We start from the raw sequence: 27,258 nt of genomic DNA, 5'->3' as shown, positions 1-27,258 counted from the left end.
GAGCAGAGTAGTGACTAAGCATTCTTTGGGAACTGACAATTTATTTGAAAACTATATTGTGCTAAATTCACCTCTGTAAATATGCAGGGCACAACCTGGATAAGAGGGAGGCATTTCCTAGAGAATCCTGCCACTTGCCTCGACACATAGTTTTTTGGATGGATTTGTCTTTGGCAGGCAATTGTTGCTGTCTGTTGTACTGAGGATAGGCTATACATGTACCAACAGCTAGGAACCCTGATGAAAGATTTACACTGCAAATTTGTTAGAATTATCTATGATGTGTCATAAAGGAAAAGACCATAAGTCTTTGACTTCCTTCCTAAGACACTGCAAGAGAAACGAAAGTAAAATACCTGGCCGAGCCCTCAGTGCACCTCTCTCCTCCATTACTCTGCTTTTTTCTCTCCTCTTCCCTCTGCTTTTTTCTTCTCCGTCCCTTGCAGTCCAATCCTCTGTTCTCCCGCCTCTTTGCTGAGCTGTGCGGCTAGAACTCTGAACAAACAAGAAGGCAAACACTCCTATGTGGGATTGCAGGCGTCTGAGGAAGAAGGGAGGTGAGTGACTGGTATATACACAGTGGGCTGAGGAAGACAAGGAGAGCTGTTTGGATCCTCAGTGGGAAGGTTGTCGGCTGAGTTATTCCAGTCTTTTTAATGAGGAAATATTTACTGTTTGCTATGATTTTTGTGTCTTCTAATGTGTCTGTGGTGCCTTACTAAAGGGAAGAAAAGGAGAGGGGGGGTCCGGGCAGACATGCCAACCCTGCGGAAAAAAACACACAAATTTGGCTTGGTTTTGGCTTAATAGGCTTGTGAGTTGCTTGTTGCTCGTGTAAGCGGGGGAATGGTCCCGCTATTGTGGGGAACTTTCCTGGCTTCTTCTCTACTTCAGTGAAATGGGCTTACGGAAGAATCTGAGTCCTCACTCCCACTTCCTTTACCAAGGGGCCTCCCTGTTGCTTGTTGCTTTTTTTTTTTTTTTTTAATCGGCCCCCGGCAAGCGGGAGCAAAGGTGGGAGAGAGTAAGGTGTGTCCCAGACTGCACACCGGGGGATCTAGTCACCAGGGGCGACCCGTGGTGTCCAGGCTCCTGGAATAGTCAGGGCCAGGGGCCCGGCTCCACAAATGTTTCGAGCCGGGTCTCTTCTCCGGGCCTGCTTGGAGCGTCCCCAGGTCCCTGCCTGCTGCCCCCCGCGCGTGTTTCCCGGGCCCCAGAGCGTCCCTGTCTGATTAAAATTGGGCGGCTGCCTTGCAGCGCAGCGCTGCTCTCCCTTGTCTGCACTGCCGGCTGCTGCTGCCTAGGGCTAGGCTACAGCACAAGAGCAGCGGCAGGCCGAGGCAGCTGGCTGCTGCTGCACTGGAGGAGGCGCACCCATGATTGGCAGCCCTCCCCCCCCCCTCCCCCGGCACTTCCGGCCGGTGTAGCCCCACAAAATGCTCCCCTCCCGTTTTGCTACTGGGAGCGGTTTCTGCCACGCAGCTTAGCACTTTGGTAAACTGTTTGTTAAATTGCTACCGCCTGTCCATGGGGTTGCGAATCAGGAGGGGATGGGGTATGTGGTCAAAAACGATCCCGACCTGCTTCCTGACCGGAGTGGCCGCTTTCATTGCATTGTCCATGGGGTTGCGAATCAGGAGGGGATGGGGTATGTGGTCAAAAACTATCCCGATCTGCTTCCTGACCGGAGTGGCCATTCATTGCATTCATTGCATTCGTGAAAGGGGAGGTAGTGTTGTGGCCCCTTTTCATTTTTTCCACTGGCTTCTCCTTGCTTAGTTCCAAGAACTGGGCTGCTCATGCACCTGTCACTGGTCCAGGGATGGGGTTGTGGTGGAAAACACTCCCGGTCTGCTTCCTCTGGGGGGATGGTTGCAAAACGGGAGGGATGGGGTTGTGGTGGAAAACGCTCCCGGTCTGCTTCCTCCTGGCTAATGTGCCAAATTGATCTGTTGCATGATTGAGGCATACTGTTTCACTTTTTTGTGTGTGAATCCGTGAAAAGGGAGGTAAGGTTTGGGGGAACGGAGCATGTCCCTGAGCCCAAGGTGAGACCACAGTGGCCCCTTTTCATTTTTTCCACTGGCTTCTCCTTGCTTAGTTCCAATGACTGGGCTGCTCATGCACCTGTCACTGGTCCAGGGATGGTTGCAAAACGGGAGGGATGGGGTTGTGGTGGAAAACACTCCCGGTCTGCTTCCTCTGGGGGGATGGTTGCAAAACGGGAGGGATGGGGTTGTGGTGGAAAACACTCCTGGTCTGCTTCCTCTGGGGGGATGGTTGCAAAACGGGAGGGATGGGGTTGTGGTGGAAAACACTCCCGGTCTGCTTCCTCTGGGGGGATGGTTGCAAAACGGGAGGGATGGGGTTGTGGTGGAAAACACTCCCGGTCTGCTTCCTCTGGGGGGATAGTTGCAAAACGGGAGGGATGGGGTTGTGGTGGAAAACACTCCCGGTCTGCTTCCTCTGGGGGGATGGTTGCAAAACGGGAGGGATGGGGTTGTGGTGGAAAACACTCCCGGTCTGCTTCCTCTGGGAGGATGGTTGCAAAATGGGAGGGATGGGGTTTGTGGTTGAAAACACTCACAGTCTGCTTCCTCCTGGCTAATGTGCCAAATTGATCTATTGCATGATTGAGGCATGCTGTTTCACTTTTTTTTGTGTGAATCCGTGAAAAGGGATTTTTTTTACTTTACTCTTCCAATTTGCATCATATACAAAGCAATTTTTGGGGCCCCTTCCATTAAAAAAAAGTTGCAATACTCTAGTAACATGTATTTGGAAATGTAAAAAATAACCAGTGAAATACATTCAAAAATTAATTTGTAATAATTTGAAAATACACTAAATCCAACATTTGAAAACATTAAATGCTTTAATAGGATGTAGACATTTGCAGTTACATAATGGGCTCTCACTGGGTGATGGTGATGGTTGGTGCAAAAGGGCTGTCGCTGCCTGGGGGTGGTCTACAAGGACCCCTAGGTCCTTCTCCTCTTCCGTTACTTCTAACCAATGCGTCCCCAGCTTGTAACTAAAATTGTTGTTAGTCATCCCCAAATGCATCACCTTACACTTTTCACTATTAAATTTCATCTTATTTCTGACACTCCAATTCACAAGCTCATTCAAGTCTCCCTGCAGAATATCCCTATCCTCCTCCGAATTTACAACGCCTCCCACCTTTGTATCATCCGCAAACTTTATCAGCCCACCCCTGCAATCGGTTCCGAGGTCAGTTATAAATAGATTGAATAAAATGGGTCCCAAAACTGAACCTTGAGGCACTCCACTAGTAACCTCCCTCCAACCTGACAGTTCACCCTTCAATACAACCCGCTGCAGTCTCCCCATTAACCAATTCCTTATCCACCTCTGGATTTTCATATCGATCCCCATGTTTTTCAGTTTAACCAATAATTCCTCATGGGGTACAGTATCAAACGCTTTACTGAAATCCAGGTATATTAGGTCCACCGCATTTCCCTTATCTAATAAGTCTGTTACTTTCTCAAAGAAGGAGATCAGATTCGTTTGGCACGATCTGCCCTTCGTAAAACCATGTTGTAATTTATCGCAATTGCCATTAACCTCCAGGTCCTCAACTAGTTTCTCTTTCAGAATTTTCTCTAGCACCTTGTACACTACAGATGTTAAACTAACAGGCCTGTAGTTACCCGGATCACTTTTTTTCCCTTTCTTGAAAATAGGAACCACATTAGCTATTCTCCAGTCTAACGGGACCATCCCCGAGTTTACAGATTCATTAAATATTATCGCTAATGGGCCTGCTATTTCCCGCGCCAATTCCTTCAATATTCTCGGATGAAGATCGTCCGGTCCTCCCGACTTAGCCCCATTAAGGTGTTCGAGTTTTGTTTCTACCTCGGATACGGTAATCCCCCATCCTGAATGCCCCTCTGTAATGGTGCTAGTAACCCTAATACCTTCATTGGCCTCATTAAACACCAATGCAAAATATTCATTGAGATATTGCGCCATGCCTAGATTATCTTTAATCTCCTCGCCGGCAATAGTCTTCAGTGGTTCCACTTCTTCTTTCTTTGCTTTCTTCCTATTTATATGGCTGTAAAACCTCTTACTATTGCTTTTAATTCCCCTCGCTAGGTCCAACTCTACACGGCCTTTGGCCTTTCTCACTCTATGTCTACATTCTCTGACTTCACTAAGGTAAGTTTCCTTGCTGATCCCTCCCCTCTTCCACTCTTTGTACGCTTTCTGTTTTTTCCTAATCGCCCCTTTGAGTCGGTCGCTCATCCAGCTCGGTCTAAATCTCTTGCTTAGTAATCTTTTTCCCTTTTTTGGGATACAGGCCTCTGACAGCTCATGCATCTTTAACTTGAAGTAATCCCAGGCTTCTTCTGCCTTTAGATCCATTAATATGTTTGCCCAATCCACTTCCCTTACCAGTCCCCTTAATTTGTTAAAATTGGCCTTTTTAAAATTATAAACCCTAGTCTTTGACTTAATTCTGTTACTCCTTCCATTTAGTTTAAACCGAATTAGCTCATGATCACTGGAGCCCAAATTGTCCCCTACTACCACTTCCTCAACGAGTCCTCACTACTTACCAGAATCAAATCTAAAATGGCCTCCCCCCTCGTCGGTTCAGCTACCACTTGATGAAGGAATTGATCAGCAAGCACATCTAGGAACATCTGAGCCCTATTATTGCTACTAGCGTTTGTTCCCCAATCTATATCCGGGAAGTTAAAGTCCCCCATAATTATACAGTTTCTATTAGTATTTACTTCTCTAAACACATTAAATAGTTCCTTATCCATATCCTGGGTCGATCCCGGCGGTCTATAGCACACCCCAAGCACTATCCACGGAGAGGCTCTAGTAGTCCTTTTACCCAGTGTGAGTATTGCCCAGACGGACTCTGTGTTATCTATTCCATCGACTATTATTTCTTTACAGCTTATTTCACTATTGACATACAATGCCCGCCCCCACCTTTACCTTTGTCCCGGTCTTTCCTAAACAGCGCATACCCCTCCATACCTGTGTTCCAGTCGTGACTGCCAGCCTGGCTGATTGCACCCCCAAGGGCCGGAGTTATCCTGCCCCAGGACAAGCTGTGGCTGCGCTGCCGGCTCAGCCTGGCAGACACAGTCACCTCCCATCAGGGCCGGGTATTGTGGCTGGGGGTTAGGGTGTGGGAGAGTAGGTCTCTAGTGGGTCTGGGGGGGTGCTGTGCAGTGAGGGGTGGGAAGATCTGTGTGTGTTGGGGCACTGGGAAGTGTGCAGGGGTCTGGGTGGGGCACTGTGCAGTTGTGGCAGTGGGGCGGTGGGGGGCACTAGGCAGTGAGGGAATCTGCGGGGGGGCTCTGGGCGGGGAGGGGCAGGGCACTGTGCAGTTGTCGGAGGGCTGCGGGGGGGTCTACAGCTAGGGGGCACTGGGCAGTGAGAGGATCTGGGGGGGTTCAGAGTGGTCTGTGGGAGGGCACTGGGCATGGGGGTTTGTGGGGGTCTTTTCACGTATTCACAAACAAAAACGTGAAACAGTGCGCCTCAATTGACCAATAGAGATCAATTTGGCACATTAGCCAGGAGGAAGCAGACCGTGAGTGTTTTTGACCACAAACCGCATCCCTCCTGATTCGCAACCCCATGTCCCCATTTCCCCCCTGGGGGACCACAAATATGTTTAGCACCAGGCCCACAAAAAGTTAATCCATCCCTTTTTGGGGTGCAGGCTCTGGGATGGAGTTGGGGTGCAGGAGGGTTGCAGGCTATAGGTAGTTTGGGTAGTTTGAGTGAGGGGTGCAGGCTCTGACCTGGGGCATGGGATTGGGGTACAGGAGGGGGTGCAGACATGTGGGCTCTGGGAGGGAGTTAGCAACTCAGCACGTTATATAAGAGAAATGAACTGCAGTGATTTCATATAGGCATAGAAACTGATAGAAGACACTTTTACATATTCAAAATGTGAGAGGCAGAGTTGGAGGGAGGGGGTGTCTGTACAATATTTCACCGCATTCAGTCTCCTGGCTGGATCAGTAACGTAGCCGTGTACAGGGCTGCCCAGAGGATTCAAGGGGCTTGGGTCAAAGCAATTTTGGGGGCCCCTTCCATAAAAACAGTTGCAATACTATAGTAACATGTATTTGGAAATGTAAAAAATAACCAGTGACATACATTCAAAAATTAATTTGTAATAATTTGAAAATACACTAAATACATTATTTAAAAACATTCAATGCTTTAATGGTATGTATACATTTGCAATTACATAATGGGCTGTTGCTGGGTGATGGTGATGGTTAGGATGGGGTCGGGGGGGGGGCCCACACCTTACCATGGCGCTTACCCCGTCTCCTGGAGCCTCAGTGTGCTGCGACCAGGAGCGGCCCCGGACCGCGTTGGAGCCACCGCGCTGCAGTGCGCCAGGGCCGCTCCCGGACGCAGCACGCTGAGACACCGGGGGAAGACGGAGGCGGGGGCAGCCTCCGACATATTCGTGGGGGCCCCTGCAGAAAATTGCCCCACTTGGCCCCCCCCGTCTGGGCGGCCCTGGCCCTGCAACACTTGTATAGGATAGAGAGGAGCTGCGTTGATTAAGCTTTGACAGGCTAGGAATTGGAGGCCTGTGCCTTTAAGACCCCAGCCCCAGGAACCCGCCCCCTGCTCCGAGGCTGACATGCAGCGTCCCTGTGAGAACAAAAAAACAGCCTCTGCCCCCCCCACAACCCTAGATTAGCGAGCACAGTGGGTGGCTCATCCCACGGGGTCACTGTTCCCCCCCTCCCCCTCCCTAAATGGGGGTTTTGTACCCGCACGGGGTCTGGCAGTGTCACCCCTCCCCCGCGTAACCCCGGCTCTCACCCCCCACCACCGATTTTTGCCCTTCAGCCCCTCTTCTGCCGCTAGCTACAGTAGCTTGAACCCCCCAGGCCAGTAAAATTCTGCCCCCTGCTCAGACCCTGACAGCCACCCCGCTGCGATTTGCCCCCCTTAATCCTTTTAAACCCCCCCAAAGAGGAGGTAACAAATCGTTAGCAGAAGTAAGGGCAGAGAGAGGGCAGTGGCTACAACGAAGGTTACTGGGCATGCTCAGTTCGACTGAGCATGCTCAGTACACCCAAAGTAGCAAAACGGGAGCGGGAGCATTTTGTGGGGCTACACCGGCCGGGAGACGTCTGGACCTCACTAATCTGGGCAGCTGCTGGGGCTTTGGTGAGTATCTGATCCGTGTCCCCCAGCCACCGCTCCTGCCCCAGGCTGGGCAAGCGGCAGCCCCACCCCCTACCACCAGTGAGGCTACGGTGAGGGGTAGCAGTAGGGGAGGAGGCCACACGTGATGGCAGCCCCCCCCCCACCGGCACCCACCATAGGGGAGCGAGGGGGCTTCCTGGACCTGAGAGGGGCCCTAGGAGCGTGTGCAGTGACAGTGGTGCAGGGTGAGTGTGCTTCTGGGGGGGAGGGGGTAGAGGTGGGGTCTCTCCCCTGGAGCTTGCCACTGCCGGTGGGGAGAGAGTTGCGGGGAGTCCTCCTCTCTAGCCCTAGCCCTGGGGCAGTCTGTCTGCCTCCCAAATGCCTCATCCCTGGCCTGGCCCTGCCCTGCCCCAGAGCCCTCACCCTCTGTATCCCAGTCCTCTGCCCCGGCCCTGAGCCCCCTCCTGTACCCCATCCCCGACCCTGCACCCAAACTCCCTCCCAGAGCCTCTCCCCTGGACCTCCTCCTGCACCCCAACCCCCCTCCCCAACCCAGACCCTGCACCCAAACTTCCTCCCAGAGCCTGGCCCCTGCACCCCAATTGCCTGCCCCAGCCTAGAGCCTGCATCCCACACCCAAACGCCCTCCAAGAGCCTGTCCCCCCACACCCACTCCTGCACCCCAAACCCCTGCCCCAACCCATCCCCTGCACCCAAATGCCCTTCCAGAGGGTTAGAGTTCCTAAGGGTTTGGTACTTGAAGCTAGGGTTTGGGAGGCTATGGGTAGGTTCCCCCCCGTCCCCCCCCCCACCCCCACCCCCCGAGTTAGGTTTTTATTGGGTAAGGCTCCCCTCCTCCCAGGATTTGGGTTCCTATGGTTAGGGTAAATGAAGCTATGGTTACGGTTTTGATGGGTGGGGCTCCCTGCCCTAAGGTTAGGGTTCCTGTGGGTAGGTCTCTTCCCCGTCCCCAGGGTTAGGGTTCCTATGGGTTAGGAACACAAGAATGGCCATACTGGGTCAGACCAAAAGTCCATCTAACCCAGTATCCTATCTTTTGACAGTGACCAATGGCAGGTGCCCTAGAGGGAATGAACAGAACAGAACCAGTAATTGAGTGATCCATCTCCTGTCGCCCATTCCCAGCTTCTGGCAAACAGATGTTAGGGACACCATCCCTGCCCATCCTGGCTGATAGCCATTGATGGACCTATCCTCCATGAATTTATCTACTTCTTTTTTGAACCCTGTTATAGTCTTGACCTTCACAAAATCCTCTGGCAAGGAGTTCCAGAGGTTGACTGTGTGTTGGGTAAGGCTCCCTACTCCTCCCGCAGGGTTAGGTTTCCTGTGGGTAGGGCCCCCTGCCCTAGCGTTAGGGTTCCTATGGACAGAATAAATGGGGCTAGGGTTACGGTTGCAATGGGTAGGGCTCCTATGGGTGGGGTACTTGGAGCTAGGTTCAGGGTCCTATCAGTAGGCCTCCCTGGACTAGGGTTCTAGTGGATAAGGTTCCCTGGGCTAGGGGTAGGTTGCAAATGGTACGATTTCTCAGGATAGGGTTAGGGTTCCAGTGGTTTGGGCTCCCCTGGGTAGGGTTATGATTTCAAATGGTAGGACGTGTCAGAACAGAATATGTTTTGAGAGGTTAGGGGTCTGTTTACAAGGGTATTGTTCCAGAGAACAGCACTCGCCAAACTAGGGTTCCAAACGGTAGGACGTGTTGAGATAGGGATTGGGTTCCCGAGGTGGTGGTCTCAGAGCTAGGGTTAGCAGTGGTGCAAGTAGAATCCATTTCTTACCGGTACGGGGTGGGGGGGCCACCAGCTAAGGGGGAACATGTGACCTCCCCACGTGACCCTTCATGTGACTCCGCCCTGCCCCCAGCCTGGGGCCCCCACACTCTCCCCGTCCCCTCCCCATGATCCAGCCCACATTACCTGGACGGGGGACGGGCTCTGTCCTCCTCCTGCTGCACCAGAGACTTCGGAACTGCAGCGGGGAAAGGAGCGCAACCCCTAGCCCCACCCCTGTCCTCTCATGGAGCTGTGTCTCCTCCAGCTCTGCCTGTACAGTGGCAACCTGGCCGGAGGACAGGGCTGGGGGGCGGAGCGGGGCGGGGCTGGAAGTGGTACAGCCGCCAGAGGAGCTGCCGGCGTTTCTGCTCCTTTCCCCATTGCCTCTTCTAGCGGGGAAAGGAGTAGAACTCTCAGCTCTGCACCCCCAGCCCTGTCCTCCGGCCAGGGGTGAAAGTACAGTAACTTTTCACTTAACGTTGAAGTGATGTTCCTGAAAAATGCGACTTTAAGTGAAACGATGTTAAGCGAATCCAATTTCCCCATAAGAATGAATGTAAATGGGGGGGTTAGGTTCCAGGGAATTTTTTTTTTTTTTTTGCTGGACAAAAGGCATTACATACATTTTAAACAAGCAATTTAATACAGGTATAAGTTGTAAACACACAGCACGTGCACACTACTCCCTCCCCCAGCATAGTATTAAATTGCTTGTTTAAAAATTGTTTAAAAACAGTTGGGAGGTGCCCCTGCCTTACCCTACACAGACACAGACCACTGGCACTGGAGATGAGGCAGGCAAGGAGGCTGAAGGTGCTGTAGGCTAGGAGAAGCACCTTGCACAACAGCAGCAGCTTCCCCTACTCTGCAAGCATGGGGGGGGGCTCAACCCTCAGCCCGCCCACTCCCCGCAAGCCTCCACCCTTGACCTGCCTCTTCCCCCCCCTCCACCACCTTCCCCTTTACTTCCCATGCTGCGTCCTCGCTCCTCCCCTCCCTTCTAAACACTGCAAGCCAGCTGATTGCCGCTGGCAGGAGGCAGAGGAGGGAGGGGGAGCCTGCACCCCAAGTCCTCGCTCCTCCCCCCTCCCCTCCTGCCCAGGGCAATCAGCTGGCTTGCGGCATTGGGGAGGCAGGAGGAGCCTGCGTGCCGAGTCCTCGCTCCTCCCCCCTCCCGCCTGCCCCTGAAACGCCACAAGCCAGCTGATTACCATGGGCGGGGGGGGGGAGCAGGGGGAAGGCGCTGATTCCCAGGGTCTGCCGGCAAGTGGGAGGCATTGTGGGGAGGAGGGGGGCGTAGGGAGGCTGCCAGCTGTGGAGAAAGCAGGCAGCCAAACAACATAAGAGTGGAGCATTGCACAACTTTCAATGAGCATGTTCCCTAATTGATCAGCAACATAACAACGAAACAACGTTAACCGGGGCGACTTAAAGTGAGGAGTTACTGTACTATATTCCTTTCTGGAGTCTGATTTGTCTTGCATATCCTAGGTTTCACCTCACTTAAAAACTACTTGCTTATAAAATCAGACAAAAATACAAAAGCACACTCTTATTGAAAAATTGCTTGCTTTCTCATTTTTACCATATCATTATCAAATAAATCGATTGTACTTACAATTCAGTGTGATACTTGAGCCTGTTATTCATTTGTGAGCCTTGTCTGAAGCCAGAGACCTGCAGCCTGGAGCTGAAGCATGTAATTTAGCTTTGCAGAGCCCCTTGTGGCATTAAGCCCCAGGCAATTGCCCTGCTTAACCCCCCCTAATGTCAGCCCTAAACCCATCCCATGACCCCCCTGGGAGTCGCAACCCTCAGGTTGAGAAACACTGATCTAAATGAGTCCAGTACCTCCCAGAAGACCTCTATGGTTGAGAACCACTGTCCTAGAGTATCTTGTCATTTATACTTATGGATACATGTTTTTTTTAGACAGTCTTGACTCTGGCAGGCAATTTTCGCTGTTCAGTTTTAACTGGTAGGCCTTACCTTTACTGACAGTTAGTAACCTTTGCTGAATGTATATTGGAGCTAGTGTGGCTGTCATGTCATGTCATCTCTAGATTCGGGAAGGGCTGCAGACATGGCAAAATTGTGTGCAGTTCCACTTGGGTGGTGGAAGGAGAAGTTTCAGAATTCACCCCCCTGTTGTAACCTTTGATTTATGTAGTCCCAATTAGTACTTTAAAGATAAGGAATAAAACCAAGTTGAATTCTTTATGGTTCAAGCCTACAGGGCAATTACAGATCATTTAATTTAGTGGAGGACTGTGAATATCACAGTGAGAGATAAGACTTAATTTAAAATAAAATATAAGTATACACTGCATATCATACTTGCATTTTAAGATGAAACGATGCATGCAGGGGTGATTCCCTGGAAGGGAAGAATGGGTATAATTTTTTTTCTAACAGTACCTTCATGGTGGATGGGTGCCCCAATCTAAAATCAGCATGCTACTTTTTTCCTAATCATAGGAAATTAACACCTCTTAATTAATTAACATTACCTTTTACCATATTTATATTTCCATTACCATAATGAAAGATTTTGTAATTTTTTATTGTCTATTTAACATTAAGTATTGTCTTAATTAACATCTGCTTAAACACTAGATAGTGTTTTTCAAAACACAAACATTTTATTTAAAACACTTGTAAAAACCAGTTAGGACCAAAACGTGTTTACAACATGACCTAGGGTTATGCCCCAACTTATTTTTAATATACCTTTTAATTGTTTTACTTTACTTTTACAAGGCCTCTTTTGACTATTGCCAAGCCTATAGTGAGGAAATAAATTTTTGGGGTTACTTACATTTCAGTACATTTCTTTAAGCAAGCACCATCTTTGTAGATGACACAATCCCTCCTTTGGTGCAGCTGATGCTCACTTCTTGCACCTGTGAGGCCCAGCTCCTGAGCCCCAGGTTGCAGAGGGATAGGAGCAGATCCACAGGCCATTCCCCACCAGGGAAAAGGGTGCGAAGTGTAGCAGATACCACTAGAGTCCTGAGGCTGCAGTAACTATTGTGGAGAGGCCGCATTGCAGCTCCTTGTCTTCAGGAAGGAATCCATGCCTTCCTATCCCCACAAAACCACCCCACACAAAGCCTTGAAATTTGGATTTAGTGTCTAACTGGTGCTGGGAGAAAATTGCCCCTAGGTGTAGAAACATGTAAATAGTCCAGGAGTCGGCAATCTTTCAGAAGCGGTGTGCCGAGTCTTCATTTATTCACTTTAATTTAAGTTTTCACGTGCTGGTAATACATTTTAATGTTTTTTAGAAGGTCTCTCTCTATAAGTCTATATATTATATAACTAAACTATTGTTGTGTTGTAAAATAAACAAGGTTTTCAAAATGTTTAAGACGCTTCATTTAAAATTAAATTAAAATGTTGATCTTACGCCGCCGGCCCACTCAGCCCGCTGCTGGTCTGGGGTTCTGTTCACCTAGGCCAGCAGTGGCTCAGCCCGCTGCCGTTCAGGGGTACCACCCACCGGCTCCTGCCAGCCGAGCTCCCGGCTGCCAGACCTGCTCAACCCGCTGCTGGTCTGGGGTCCCGGTCTTGCCCACATACAGTGGGTACCTACCTTCTCCCTGGTTCTGGCCCATTCTCTTCCTCTCTCTCTGCACTGAGCTGAGGGTGGGGGTGCACTGAGCACAGGGCTGGGGGTGAAGGAGCAGGCTGGGGGTTGGAGTGTAGGGTCTGGCCAGGAGCTAGAATGAGGGAGGGGGCTCAGGGTTGGGGCACGAGGTTTGGGTGTGGAGCGCTTACCTGGGCAGCTCCCATTTGGTGCGAGGGGTGCAGGTGGGAATGTGTGTTGGGGGGGGGTGCAGGAGCTCCCGTTTGGTGCTCAGGGTGGGGGTGGAGATGTGGGGGGTGCAAGAGTCAGGATGTGGGGAGTGCATGGGATGTGGGGGGGTTGGGTATGTGGGGAGGGTCCAAGAGTCAGGGCAGAGGGCTGGGGACAAGTAGGGGGGTGCAGGTGTCAGGGCATGGAGTGTGGGGGGCCTGGGTATGTGTGGGGGTGCCAGAGTCAGAGCTGGGGTCGTGGGGGGGGTAAAGGAGTCAAGCAGAGGGCTGGGTGTGTGTGAGGGGGAGTACAGGGCTCAGGGCAGGAGCCTGGGGTGTGTGGGGGGCTGCAGGGCTCAGGGCAGAGGGCTGGGGGTGTGGGCTGGGGTAATGGGGTGCTCATGGCAGGGGGCTGGAGGGGATATGCCCGATTCCACCCCCCCCCTTCCCCAAGGCCCTGCCCGCGCTTCTTCTCTGCCGCCCTCGGGAGCAGCAAGCATGCTAACTCTGCTCCGCCCCCACCCCCTCCCTCGCAAGGGCCATCAGCTGGCAGGGAGGGAGGGACGGAGAGGAGGAGGAGGGGCAGGAACACAGGACACTGTGGGAAGAGGCAGGGGAGCCGGCAGGACCAAACTTCTGCCCCTTGCCCCCGCAGTGCCATAGGTTGCCGACCCCTGAAATAGTCCATTAGAATTATCTGCGACATGTCGTGGGAAAAAAATATTAAGAAAAGTCCTTATATTCACATTTATCTTCTTACATCCACCTTCCCCTGCAGTTGTTGCCTCCCCCCAATGCATTCTTGTTCATGCTGTTTCTCATTCCCCTCATTTAACTTTCGTTTTATCCATTTCTTACTGTCTCTCTTCCTCTCTCCCATGCCTAGCCCTCTATTCCTCACCCCTTCTTTGCCCAGTTGAGCTAAGCTGTTTGTCTGGAACTCTGGTTGCTAATTGCAGATCTCTGATGTAGTAGGGAGGTGAGTGCTTGGCATGACTGGAGTACTGTCATGGATGGTTATAAACTGTTGAGGAAGGACAGGCAGGGCAGAAAAGGTGGGGGAGTTGCATTGTATGTAAGAGAGCAGTATGACTGCTCAGAGCTCTGGTATGAAACTGCAGAAAAACCTGAGAATCTCTGGATTAAGTTTAGAAGTGTGAGCAACAAGGGTGATGTCGTGGTGGGAGTCTGCTGTAGACCACCAGACCAGGGGGATGAGGTGGACGAAGCTTTCTTCCAGCAACTAACAGAAGTTACTAGATCATAGGCCCTGGTTTTCATGGGAGACTTCAGTCACCCTGATATCTGCTGGGAGAGCAATACAGCGGTGCGCAGACAATCCAGGAAGTTTTTGGAAAGTGTAGGGGACAATTTCCTGGTGCAAGTGCTGGAGGAACCAACTAGGGGCAGAGCTCTTCTTGACCTGCTGCTCACAAACAGGGATGAATTAGTAGGGGAAGCAAAAGTGGATGGGAGCCTCAAAGGCAGTGACCATAAGATGGTCGAGTTCAGGATCCTGATATAAGGAAGAAACGAGAGCAGCAGAATACAGACTTCAGAAAAGCAGACTTTGACTTCCTCAGGGAACTGATGGGCAGGATCCCCTGGGAGAATAACATGAGTGGGAAAGGAGTCCAGGAGAGCTGGCTGTATTTGAAAGAATCCTTATTGAGGTTGCAAGAACAAACCATCCCGATGCGTAGAAAGAATAGTAAATATGGCAGGCGACCAGCTTGGCTTCACAGTGAAATCCTTGCTGATCTTAAACACAAAAAAGAAGCTTACAAGAAGTGGAAGACTGGACAAATGACCAGGGAGGAATATAAAAATATTGCTCAGGCATGAAGGAGTGAAATCAGGAAAGCCAAATCACACTTGGAGTCGCAGCTAGCAAGAGATGTTAAGAGTAACAAGAAGGGTTTCTTCACGTATGTTGGCAACAAGAAGAAAGTCAAGGAAAGTGTGGGCCCCTTACTGAATGAGAGAGGCAACCTTGTGACAGAGGATGTAGAAAAAGCTAATGTTCTCAGTGCTTTTTTTGCCTCTGTCTTCATGAACAAGGTCAGCTTCCAGACTACTGCACTGGGCAGCACAGCATGGGGAAGAGGTGACCAGCCCTCTGTGGAGAAAGAAGTGGATCAGGACTATTTAGAAAAGCTGGACGAGCACAAGTCCATGGGGCCAGATGCACTGCATCCGAGGGTGCTAAAGGATATGATTGGCGGATGTGATTGCAGAGCCATTGGCCATTATCTTTGAAAACTCATGGCGATTGGGGGAGGTCCCGGATGACTGGAAAAAGGCTAATTTTAAAAAGGGAAGAAGGAGGATCTGGGGAACTACAGGCCAGTCAGCCTCACCTTAGTCCCTGGAAAAATCATGGAGCAGGTCCTCAAGGAATCAATTCTGAAGCACTTAGAGGAGAGGAAAGTGATCAGGAACAGTCAGCATGGATACACCAAGGGCAAGTCATGCCTGACTAACCTAATTGCCTTCTATGACCAGATAACTGGCTCTGTGGATGAGGGAAAAGCAGTGGATGTGTTATTCCTTGACTTTAGCAAAGTTTTTGATGTGGTCTCCCACAGTATTCTTGCCGGCAAGTTAAAGAAGTGTGGGCTGGATGAATGGACTATAACAGGGATCAGCAACCTTTGGCCCACAGCCCGCCAGGGTAAGCACCCTGGCAGGCCCGGCCGTTTGTTTACCTACTGCGTCCGCAGGTTCAGCCGATCGCGGCTCCCACTGGCCACGGTTCGCCATCCCAGGCCAATGGGGACGGCGGAAAGTGGCGCGGGCCGAGGGATGTGCTGGCCGCCGCTTCCCGCCGCCCCCATTGGCCTGGAGCGGCAAACTGCGGCCAGTGGGAGCTGCGATCGGCCGAACCTGTGGACACGGCAAGTAAACAAACCGGCTAGGCCTGCCAGGGTGCTTACCCTGGCAGGTTGCGTGCCACAGATTGCCGATCCCTGGACTATAATATGGATAGAAAGCTGGCTAGATCGTCGAGCTCAACAGGTAGTGATCAATGACTCCATGTTTAGTTGGTAGCTGGTATCAAGCGGAGTTCCCCAAGGGTCGGTCCTGGGGCCGGTTTTGTTCAATATCTTCATTAATGATCTCGAGGATGGCGTGGACTGCACCCTCAGCAAGTTTGCAGATGACACTAAACTGGGAGGAGTGGTAGATATGCTGGAGGATAGGGATAGGATACAGAGGGACCTAGACAAATTAGAGGATTGGGCCAAAAGAAATCTGATGAGGTTCAACAAGGACAAGTGCAGAGTCCTGCACTTAGGACGGAAGAATCCCATGCACTGCTACAGACCAGGGACCGAGTGGCTAGGCAGCAGTTCTGCAGAAAAGGACCTAGGGGTTACAGTGAACGAGAAGGTGGATATGAGTCAACAGTGTGCCCTTGTTGCCAAGAAGGCTAATGGCATTTTGGGCTGTATAAGTAGGGGCATTGCCAGCAGATCGAGGGACGTGATCATCCCTCTCTATTCGACATTGGTGAGGTCTCATCTGAAGTACTGTGTCCAGTTTTGGGCCCCACACTACAAGAAGGATGTGGAAAAATTGGAAAGAGTCCAGCAGAGGGCAACAAAAATGATTAGGGGGCTGGAGCACGTGAGTTATGAGGAGAGACTGAGGGAACTGGGATTGTTTAGTCTGCAGGAGAGAAGAATGAGGGGTGATTTGATAGCTGCTTTCAACTACCTGAAAGAGGGGTTCCAAAGTGGATGGATCTATACTGTTGTCAATGGTAGCAGATGACAGAACAAGGAGTAATGGTCTCAAGTTGCAGTGAGAGAGGTTTAGGTTGGATATTAGGAAAAACTTTTTGACTAGGAGGGTGGTGAAGCACTGGAATGGGTTACCTAGGGAGGTGGTGGAATTCCCTTCCTTAGAGGTTTTTAAGGTCAGGTTGACAAATTTCTGGCTGGGATGATTTAGTTGGGGATTGGTCCTGCTTTGAGCAGGGGGTTGGACTAGATGACCGCCTGAGGTCTCTTCCAATCCTGATATTCTATGATTCTATATGGGTTCAGTGTGCAGGGAGGCAGGTCGGGGCCATGGAGAAACTGTACAGCAAGTACTTCCATCCTCAGGAGAAAGGGTGCTGGGCTGAGTTATTAGTCTTGCTTCCTTGCTGCTAATGACAGCATCTGCTTGTGATGATGATGTTCCCATTTTGTTTTGCTCACTGAAATACAAGAGGAAAAGGATCTAACGGGGACTGAGAGCAACTGCATGAAGTGCAGTAGGATGTCAGAGCTGGCAGCAGGGCTTGTAGCCTTCACAGCATCAACAGCTTAGTCTTACTCGTGATAGTGCTTTGTACACCAACCCCGCTCACAGCCTTTGGCATACAGGGTATGTTGGCAGCATGCTGTGCCTGGAGAGAATTCATTAAAGACCTTTTTAATTTCATATTGTCCCATTTTTCCCTCCTCACTCACTAATGGCCCATTTTATATCTCAGGGGAAAAACCGTCTTAAATGTGCCCACTATTCTTAAAGCCTGCCTCATAATGGCCTGTCAGTGATAGGTGTGCCTCCAGACCTTGAATTCCTTCCTGATTGACCCCAGAAAATGATGAAAGGGTCAAGAAAGTCTAACAGACAAATATGGGCTTCTCATTGGGCAGAAAGGGAGCAGGGGTAAGGTGGGACTTTTTGTCTAATATTGCTTTCTGATTGGTCTCTTGACAGGGCTAAGGGCATAGCCACCTGTCCAAAACTGAATGAGGTAATAGATATGCATATACTTACATTCTCCAACAAAGAACAGGAAGCATCAGGTATTTGGTGCATATAATGAAGGCCATGTGTATTTTGCAGCAAGTTTAACCTAAATTTCACAGCAAGACCCATGGTTTCTGTGGCACTACAGTTCTGTAGTGAACTGAAAATTCTGGAGCAGCATCTGGAAAATGTAAAAGTTACAGAGAAGCACAGAAGCTGGATCTTTCTAATACACTTACTGGCAGTGAATAATTAAATTTTCTCATTACGTTCCAGAGTCAACATCCAGTTAAGATCAGTTTCTGTTCAGATCATATTCGAAAGGTTATCTTCACAGTCATGATGACTAGAAACTTGTTTTTTGAAAATTAAAAAATTGGAATCTCCTGCACTCTTCTGTACAGAGAGTAATTCTGTAGGAACTCAAGCAGCTTCAGAATTGCAGAATACACAGAGCCATATTTATATAATCCAAGTACCCTCAACTGTATCTAATGACAAACATCTTTCTTGGGATGTCTTCTCCCCACTGACGAGCACACCCAAGAGTACCATGTGTTTGCCTAAAGGTACAAGCCACTTTTCCCACCCCTACCAATTCATTATGATTGTCAATCTGTACTGATAAGAAACTCAGAACCAAATTAGCAGGGGCTGTTGCATGTGGACCCAGAGGACATCTGATATAATCCCCCTTCTCCCCCCCCCCCCCCCCACAATCACTTGTGGCTCTGAAAACCATGTGGTGTAACCTTCACTGTCCTATCTCTTACAGATCAATAGAGTCTCGCTAAAGCTGCGAGTTTGTCACAGAAATCATGGCTCTGTGACTTTCCATGACTTCTGCAGCGGCCGGTGCGCTGGTGCCAGAGCTGCCTGAGCAGCTCAGGCAGCCCTTGGGCACATCACACTGGCTGCTGCTGGGGCAATCTTAGGCCACTGCTCCCCCCACCCAATAGCAGAAGGAGGAGTTTGGGTCGGGGAGGTGGGCCTCAGGGCTGGGGGTTGGGGCGCGAGAGGGGGTGAGGGCTCAGGGCAGCGCTTACCTTGGGGGGGCGGGGCTCCCCAGAAGTGGTAACATGTCCCTCCCTCAGCTCCTAGCTCTGCACATGACCTCTATCCACAGGCACCACCCCTGCAGCTCCCATTGGCTGTGGTTCCTGGCCAATGGGAGCTGCGGAGCTAGCAGCGCTAGGAGCTTGGGGAGGGACATGTTGCTGCTTCTGAGAAGCAGGGTAGGGAGACTGCCAATCCTGCCAACCCTCCCCGTCCCCCAGCACCAGCAGGGGTCCCGGGCTACTCTCACCCCAGCACTCTCAGTTCCCCCTGCGCCGCCCCCCCAGCACTCACAGTGCCCCCCTGAGCCACCCTCCCAAGCACCTGCAGGCCCCCCCCTGCTCACCTGCTGTCCCCCCCGAGCATTTGCGATGCCCCCAAGGCTGCCCCCCCGAGCCTCTGCAGGCCCCACCCCAGTACCCCCTGACCACCCCCACCCCCCCTGACCACCCATGGCCCCCCCGCCCATGACCACCCATGGCCCCCCCGCCCATGACCACCCATGGCCCCCCCGCCAGCACCCGCAGGACTCCCAAGATTTAGTCAGGGGTATAGTACAAGTTATGGACAGGTCACGGGACGTGAATTTTTGTTTACTGCCCATGGCCTGACCATGGCTTTTACTAAAAATACCTGTGTCTAAAATGTAGCCTTAACTATCGCCTATCAAGCACACCTGTAAAGTCTTAAGAGTCAGTAAATAGGTTTGTTTTCTCTCTTTGCTAATCAGGTGGAATATGTGAAGCATGGAGCCCTTGGAGCCGGATAGTGCTGGTGTACTTCATGAGCAAAACTCCATTCATGTGCCGAGAACAAAGGCACTGACCAATCCGTGCCTTCCATCTTAAAGGAGAGCCCAGGAAGTACATTCTATTGAAGAATCTCCATTTGAAAGGGACACAGAACAAGAGCACAGCCACTTATCTTAACAGTCATGGAGGCCACTGGTAACAGCCAGGAGGAGGTATCGACCTCCAGAAATGAAACAGCAGCAGACAAACCCTCTCTGCTAAACAATGCTGTCCGAAACCATTCACTAGAGACAGTCCGGCAGCTGTTGGAGGAAGGAGCAGATGTTAATTCCAAGGTAGAAGGTGGTTGGACACCTCTGCACAGCGCTGTACAGGATGATCAGGAAGAGATCGTTGATCTTCTGCTGGAGAAGGGTGCTGATCCGTGTGCTAGGAAGAAAAACGGTGCCACGCCCTTTCTTGTAGCAGGGATAGTGGGAAATGTGAGACTTTTAGAGCTCTTCCTTTCTAAGGGATCAGAAATCAATGAGTATGATGACAATGGTTTCACAGCTTTTATGGAGGCTGCTTGGTATGGGAATGAAGATGCCTTAAGATTCTTGTACAGTAATGGGGCAGATGTGAATTTGCGGAGGGTGGTTAACGAGGAGAAAAGGACACTGAATAAAGGGGGGGCAACAGCCCTGATGGATGCTGCCAGGGAGGGCCACCTCTCAGTCGTAAACATTCTTGTCAGTGAGATGAAGGCTGACATTAACATCTGTGACAACCAGGACAGGAATGCTTTAATCCATGCCTTCCTTCCAAGTGATAACAAAACAAGGGAGTCAATTCTCCCGATAGTTCTTTTCCTGCTGGATTGTGGTGTTGACGTGAACAGAAGAGATGAACATGGGAAAACTACCCTCATCCTGGCAGTCGAGATGCGAAGTCTGGATTTGGTGAAAGCTTTATTGGAGAAGAATGAAGTTGACATCAATGATGCTGACAGAGAGGGCAAAACAGCACTGATGATCGCTGTAGAGAAAAACGATTATGAAATAGCAAAGCTACTGTGTGAAAGGGGGGCAAGGACTGACCTTGGGGACCTTATTGGGATTGTCAATAGGAAATACAATAAGAAAATGGCAGATCTTCTTCGCCAGTACGGCGCCAAGGCTGGTCCAAGTCAACCTCAAGATTGGGAACCCACCAGCAAACGCTGGGGAGAGCAGCTGAAGGTTCTCTACAACATGTATCGTCCTATGATTGGAAAACTTAAAATCCTCCAACATAATGATTTCAGGATTCAGAGAACCTCCCAAGGGGGCATCTACCTGGGACTCTATGATGGGAAAGAGGTGGCTGTGAAAATATTCTGCATTGGCACAGAAACTGCTAAAGAAGAGAAAATGTGCCTTGAACAATGTCTGACCAGCAACCATTTAGTAAAGCTTTTTGGTGCTGAGGAAAAGAAACCCTGCCTGTACTTGTGCCTCTCGCTCTGTGAGAAGAACCTTGAAGAACACCTGAGTGCATCAGAGAATGAAATGAATTGCAAGGGTGTTCTTAAGACACTCTTTGAGGCAGTTCAAGAACTACACATGTTTGGATTTGGCCATCAGGATCTACACCCACGTAATATTTTGATAGGTTAGCTTGTGTGTTCTTATCATTCTTATTCTATTCTCCTATTGCTCATAGTTGAGAAAGCGAGGCATTATAGAGCTGACCGTATATGTCACAATGTAGAGATCTTTATGCACAGAGAGGATGTGTGTGCATTATTGCTCATGTAGTACAGCAGCCGTAAGTATCACATTAGTTTTGCCCTCCTACTGAGAGATCAGGTCATCCCACTGAATAATCTACCAGAGAATTCTGGGGTCATGCGAATAATTCAACTAGGTACCAGAGAAAAGGAGCATAACACACAGACAGACAACAGGCTTAACTATTCCTGTTATTTTGTCAGATGCTGCTGGTAAAGTTCGCTTAGCAGATTTTGATAAGAGCAAAAGATTGAGTGAAGGACAGAAGGATGATGTTATAATCAAAGACCTGAAGGTAACTTTCCATTAAACCAATATTATGTTTCCGATTACCCCTCACACCCTTTGTCTTTTGCTTCCTTCTTTCTATTCATTTATTTTCTTTGCTTTCTTGGGGTGAATCAACTGATCTTCCTGCATATTCAAAAGGAAATGTATAACAGCTTGGTTTCTGGAAATTCTGATAGCACAAGAGACCACAGTACAAGGAAGTGAGAGTGATTAGGAACGAAGATTTTCTCTGACTCCTGGAAGTCACTTCCTGATTTTGCTCTACGCTTTCAGTGTGGTGGGCTCTCTAATACAAACACTTCATGAAGTAATTGCTGCCATACACATACACACATACGTACACACACTCAGAGTGCTGATTTCAGAAGATAGTTTCTCTGTCTCTGTTTCTCTTTGGTGGGAGGTTGTGTGCCCTGGAGTGAAACAGCCATTTGTTCTCATACTCAGGCGCTCAGAAGGCTGGTCCTGTATGTTGTAACAGTGGGTAAGGTCCCCTTTGAGGAAAATTATAGAGACGATTTGGATGCAAGTTGTCCAGAGGATGTGCAGGACTATGTGGAGATTGCAGACCTTAGGGAAAGTCTGGTCTTCCCTGATGAAGGAAGCCCAGTTGAGAACCTGCTGAGAGACTTGATCCAACATCCCTTTTTCTGGAGCAAGCAGATGTAAGTACCATGAATGAAAATTACAGACCCTCAAACAGCAGATTTACAAGCTGCCCCATTCTGTGCAGTGCAGCAGGGTATCCCCAATGTGCCGTTGATTCCACAGCAGGTACAGGTTCCTGAGAGACGTTGGGAATGAGAGCGATATCAAAACACGCAACACCAAGCATCACAACAATGAGAGTGAGATTCTGAAAGCTTTGAATTGGGATGAGCACCCTTTGCAGCAGTGGACTGAGCAGGTAAGCTGTTTTGCTGTGGATGCGCAAGGGGAAAGCTTTCTTATAGGACTTACAGGCCCCATTTTAAACCTTAACTGGAAGTGTCACTCCATCCCTATCCAGACAACATGGAGGCAAAATCTAACCAAATCTAGGAGATTTAAAAACTACCATCACTGTCTGCTGGAGTGGTGTACCCGGAGCTTCCAGAGAGTAGTTTGTAGACATCGCCCTAGCGACTCGCTGCTTAAGTTGTGACAAGCCTTTTAAATGGAGAAGGCGGTTAGAGTAATTTGCCCTGTGTTGGACTGCAGCTGTGAGGGTGTGCAAAGGGAGGAAAAAAGAGGGAACTTGTTAAAAAGCATTTGAGCTTGGAAGGTGCTTGACAACAATGGCAATGAGTGCAGTACAGAAGAATCTTAGACCTGGTTTACACTTAAAAGTTGTATCTGGGTAAATAACTGTCGGCTAGGGCTGTTATTTTAGCTGATGTATTTGTACTAGTATGAGCCCTAATGTGGACACAGTTACATCAGTATAAAGGTGTCTTATACAGGTACAGCCTATTTTGCTTCCAGAACCAGAATAAGCTGTACTGATACAAGGCACTTTTCTATGGATATAACTGTCCACGGCAGGGGGTAGGTTGCTGCTTTAATTATACTAATATAGTTAAAGTGCAAAACTTTCTAATATAGACAAGCCTTTAGAGAGCTTTCACTTATTTAACACATTAATATATAAAGACTAACATAGGCATCCATCCCAGGCCCCATGTGCCTCACAGTTTCAGCACAGTAAAAAACCACAGCTGGACAGTCTACCACCCAGATCCTCTGCCCCAGTTCTGTTCCCTTCAGACTCTTCCGTGGTATACACGGGATGCAGGGCTGCCCTAATGCAATAACTGAGGATTCCTCTTGGACATAGAAATATCCAGGTGTCATAAAAACAATGTAGTCAGCTCTGACACCTGTTCCTAGCCCCCATGTGGTAGGGAGCATTGCTGGAGTGGAAATGAGGATGGCCAGGGTACTCTGAGCTCTGGGGATCCTCAGACAGTATTGTAGTCCATATGGACCTTTCCAAATAGTGCCACAACTATGAGAGTGGAAAGGTGATACAAAACCACCTTTGTCCCTCTCACCCAGTAGAACTCAGACACCCCTGAAGATCTAGCCCTAAATCATGATGACAGCCATAATAATAATCATGCCCTTTTATCTCTCAGCCCTGCTTTTCCCCAAATACCTGTGCAAAGAAAAGGGCATTTGGGAAAGAGATATGTTGTGTCCAGAAGATTAACAAGTCCACACCCTGGCGAACCCAGATAGGAATCAAACCAGATAAAACCATAGAAATTTTGTATGCTGTTAAGCATACATTTTAATATAAGTGCCATAAAATATTGCTCCATCTTTGAGAAATTTGTGTGCATGATATTTCTGCAGAGTGAGACCGCTGCAGCCAGGGGAGGCTGTATTTTGTGATGTGTGAATGGGATGGAATAATCCAGAGTGTTTATTTCAGATTGACAAATTGGTTCTGGACAGCATGTTGAACCCCTTCAACAACAACAACAAGAACCAGAACAAGAACAAGAACAAGAAGAAACAGTATGAAAACTATGTCACGGACCTACTGAAGTTCATCAGGAATATGGGCGAGCACTTTGACGAGAAGGAAGAAAAGTAAGTGATTGCTTCAGACTCTAGGGATGAAGAGTCCCTAGGAATCTTTGTCTGACTGTAAAAGGCTGCGAGTCCCGGTAGGTTTAAGACAGGAATCCCTTCTTCAAAAGGACATGCTACCATTCTAGGAGGGTAAAAATATGGAGGGTGTAGGAAAAAGAGCGTTTCCCGGTACCCCAGCATGTTATAAACTAAAGCGTGTCCAGGTTATGAAGGATAGCTCCTCCAGCAGCACAGTGCTGTGTAGTTGCACAGAATAATGTTATGTGGATACAGTGTATCATATTATGAAAGTCACAATACTAAGTGCCAGGCGGGGTACTCTAGATAACCCGAGGCTCACCACCCAAAGGCAGTTTACATGATCAAGATGCTTCTAGGAACTAGTTTTTGCTTCCAGATCATCACTGTGGTCACCCATTGATCAACAGCTCTTGTTCCGTGGGGCCATTAGCCTCTCCTCCCATCTGCAAAGGAAATTCGTTTCCCAAGTTCAGTGGTGCTTTTAGCCCATGTTCCTCTGCCCACTTTGTGGTGAGGAGTCAGGCTAAATTACTGCAGTGTTGATAGTCCTCCAAACCCTCCCACGTGGGCCCAGAAGGACAGACAAGTTCTCCCACAACTCACTGGGGAAGAATCGTATTGCAGCTCTGCTTACTGCAGCACAAAGAACCATAGGATAGGATTCCAGAAGTCCTAGCAACACACAGAGGGGCTAAGCCAGGTTCCAGTCATCCATGTTATCTCTGCAGTGAAGACATGCCCTATTAAGGTGCTTTGATGATTGGACTATATGAGGTTTAGGAAATAGGATAGTGGGAGAGAATGGAAAAGGCAGAATGTGTCAGATCAGAGAGATAATGGATATTAATAATTTCTAGGAAATTCTCTCTTGTTTTCAGAAAGCTGCTGAAATGGCTTTCACTCTATAGGGAAAGAAATGGGGAAACCTGACCATTTGTTCTGATTCTTTGACCCCCTTTAACAGGGTAGGCTTCCCAAGTGAAAATTCAATTGTTGTTCTTCTGTTTCAGGGTCAAGGAAATAATCAAGGAGCCCTCGGAGTATTTCCTGAACCTGTATCCAGAATTGACAGTTTATGTCTACAAGTGTTTACGCAGCATACAGCATCATAGACATTTTCCAAGCCCTCAGAGTCTTTCTCAGCTGTAGCATGTTGTATCACTTCCGGTTATATGGCTGAATCCCATTGACTAACTTCCTTTTCAGCATCATTTCGTTCAGCTGCCAAAAAGTGTCATACAAAGTGGGGAAGGGGCTGGGTGGGCAGAGGGTATTGGAATTTCAGTCAGTGGATCTGATCTCTGGATTCAGCACTGAAGCACTCAGCTGTAAAGATGCTATGTTTGAGTGGGTTCATGGAGGACAATTACATTGAGGAAAGGAAGAACTAAGTGCTAGAAGGGCAAGTGCCAGATCTGGGGCTGCAGGATAGGTACCCCTCCTCCAGCAGGTCCAGGCTGGGGGAGGGGCACCCCAGCTGCACCTGGGTGCAGGCCGCACCAGATCAGGCCATGCCTTGGTCCGGGCCAGGCCTGGGTTGGGGTCTGGGCCGCTCCGGCCGCACCTGGGGCTGAGCGCCATGGCAGGTCCAGGCCGCAGCAGAGTTTGGGCTGGCAGAGGGGCGCCCCTCACCCAGCTGCGGCGGGTTCCCTGAGCACCCGTGCATCACTAAATAGGCTGCTGCGCGGCCGTGCAGCTTACAGGGAACTTAGGTCAGGACCACTTCCTCTGTTCAGTGGCTGCTTCCTTTCTCCCTTCTGGTGCAGTTAATTGATGGACAGAGAAAGAGGGAGCAGGAGGGGGTCCCTTGGAGCATTTAGTCCTTCTTTCTATCGTTGAGTCCCCCTCTTGGAAAACATTTCCAGCTGATATTCAGGAGACAGAGTGTCTATATGTCAGGATATTCCCTGCTGGTTTTCCCACCTGTTTCCCAGTCCTTTGTCTCCCTTCCTGCTTGATGGCTCTGTTTCCTGCTAAAATGCAAATTAAGTGGAGTGCACGTTCCTTTGTTTGAGACAGACCTGTTTGCAAACCACAATTTGGAACATGTGTTAATTACACAATTTCCCTGTAGGATGTAACTTCACATATGGTGTTGCCACACACATTTTATTAGGTCAATATTGACCAGCAAATTATGGGTCTTCAAATGATACTTACAAGACATACTTTGTACAAAGATTATTACAATAAGGTGTGGACATGGGTACATTCTATCACACTGCCATCCTGTACCTGTGCTGTGTATTCACTGTCAGGCTTGGCTTCCCTCTCACCTGAGGAGGCAGGCCTTTTGTTCCCAGGATCAGGTCCCAGTTATCAAATAGGCTGGTATTTTTTTGTTTAAAAGCATAAAAGACAACTTGCCGTGAGGGGAGTCCTAGCTTCAACGCCAGCATTGGCTCTTTAATCTTTCTTCCCCAGAGAGCAGCTTTCCAACTCTCTCTTGAGATCTGTCTTTGTAGTGGGGATTGAAAACTAACTAAACTGGGCCTTTCTCTTTTAAATGTGGCAAACATAAATACCGGTAACAGCTGGATGAGTGACAGGCCCAAGTATACAGTTGTATAGTTTTTTATAAGCAGTTGTTTCACTAGAAGTTGTAGAAACATTTGCAAGGTGTATTTAATGCATCCAGTTGGTAATCTCATACGTTTTCATTTTAATGCTACATCATTATGAGAGTCTGGAACTATTTCTATGTGGTATGGAAACCAGGGAGCTGATCTTGCAAAATCTTACGATTGTAAGTAATACTGAATCCTGTGAGTAGGCTCACTGAAGCCAAAGGGAGTACTGGCATGAGTAAGTATTACTTATGTAAGTAAGGCTTTGCAGGGTCATGCCCCAGATTCAGCACAGCACTGGTGCAGAAGCTTTGATGCGTGGGGGCTGGCAGGAGTGAATATATTTTCCTGTATCTATTCACAATACACATATCGATGCTTTTTCAACTGTACCTGCTTTCTCCCCTATCTGATATACGCAGTTATTGGATTTGTTTGTCTTTTACACTGAGGTTTTTGTCATCCGTATTCCCAGATACAGACCTAAATCTGGAATAAAGTCGGTTGGACAATCCGTTCTTATTGCATCTGAAAATGACTAGAGTATAATGTAGATCTCCGTATAGAAGGAGAGTTAGTGACAAGTGGGCGGGTTACAAGGCCATGTAAATACCCTAGGACTCGGGAGTTCTTCAGCATTCCTGTGGTGGTAAATTGGGCAGGGAGGATGAAGCTCAGCACCTACTCAGAGGAGGCCCTTTCAACACTCTGAGTG

The 27,258-nt window shown here is 49.2% G+C and overlaps 1 protein-coding gene across 3 annotated transcripts; it reads left to right on the top strand.

Moving 5' to 3' along the window:
• Positions 1-366: 366 nt before the first annotated feature.
• LOC128842152 (2-5A-dependent ribonuclease-like) lies at positions 367-27,057 on the top strand. 3 transcript variants are annotated; one of them, XM_054037920.1, is made up of 7 exons: positions 367-557; positions 19,312-20,965; positions 21,288-21,379; positions 21,823-22,040; positions 22,147-22,282; positions 23,792-23,952; positions 24,987-27,057. In XM_054037920.1, exons 2-7 carry the CDS (start codon positions 19,516-19,518, stop codon positions 25,123-25,125), a joined length of 2,196 nt encoding a protein of 731 aa, XP_053893895.1. In that variant the 5' UTR covers positions 367-557; positions 19,312-19,515; the 3' UTR covers positions 25,126-27,057. The 3 variants fall into 3 exon arrangements, with proteins under 3 accessions (XP_053893895.1, XP_053893896.1, XP_053893894.1); XM_054037921.1 differs by lacking the exon at positions 367-557 and adding an exon at positions 608-626; XM_054037919.1 differs by lacking the exon at positions 367-557 and adding an exon at positions 6,879-7,203.
• The last annotated feature ends 201 nt before the right edge of the window (positions 27,058-27,258 follow it).

The sequence above is a fragment of the Malaclemys terrapin genome, chromosome 8 (genome assembly GCF_027887155.1).
Source record: "Malaclemys terrapin pileata isolate rMalTer1 chromosome 8, rMalTer1.hap1, whole genome shotgun sequence".
Lineage (NCBI taxonomy): Eukaryota > Metazoa > Chordata > Testudines > Emydidae > Malaclemys > Malaclemys terrapin.
The sequence above is the reverse complement of the archived record's forward strand: the minus strand, read 5'-3'. Positions and strand labels throughout refer to the sequence as shown.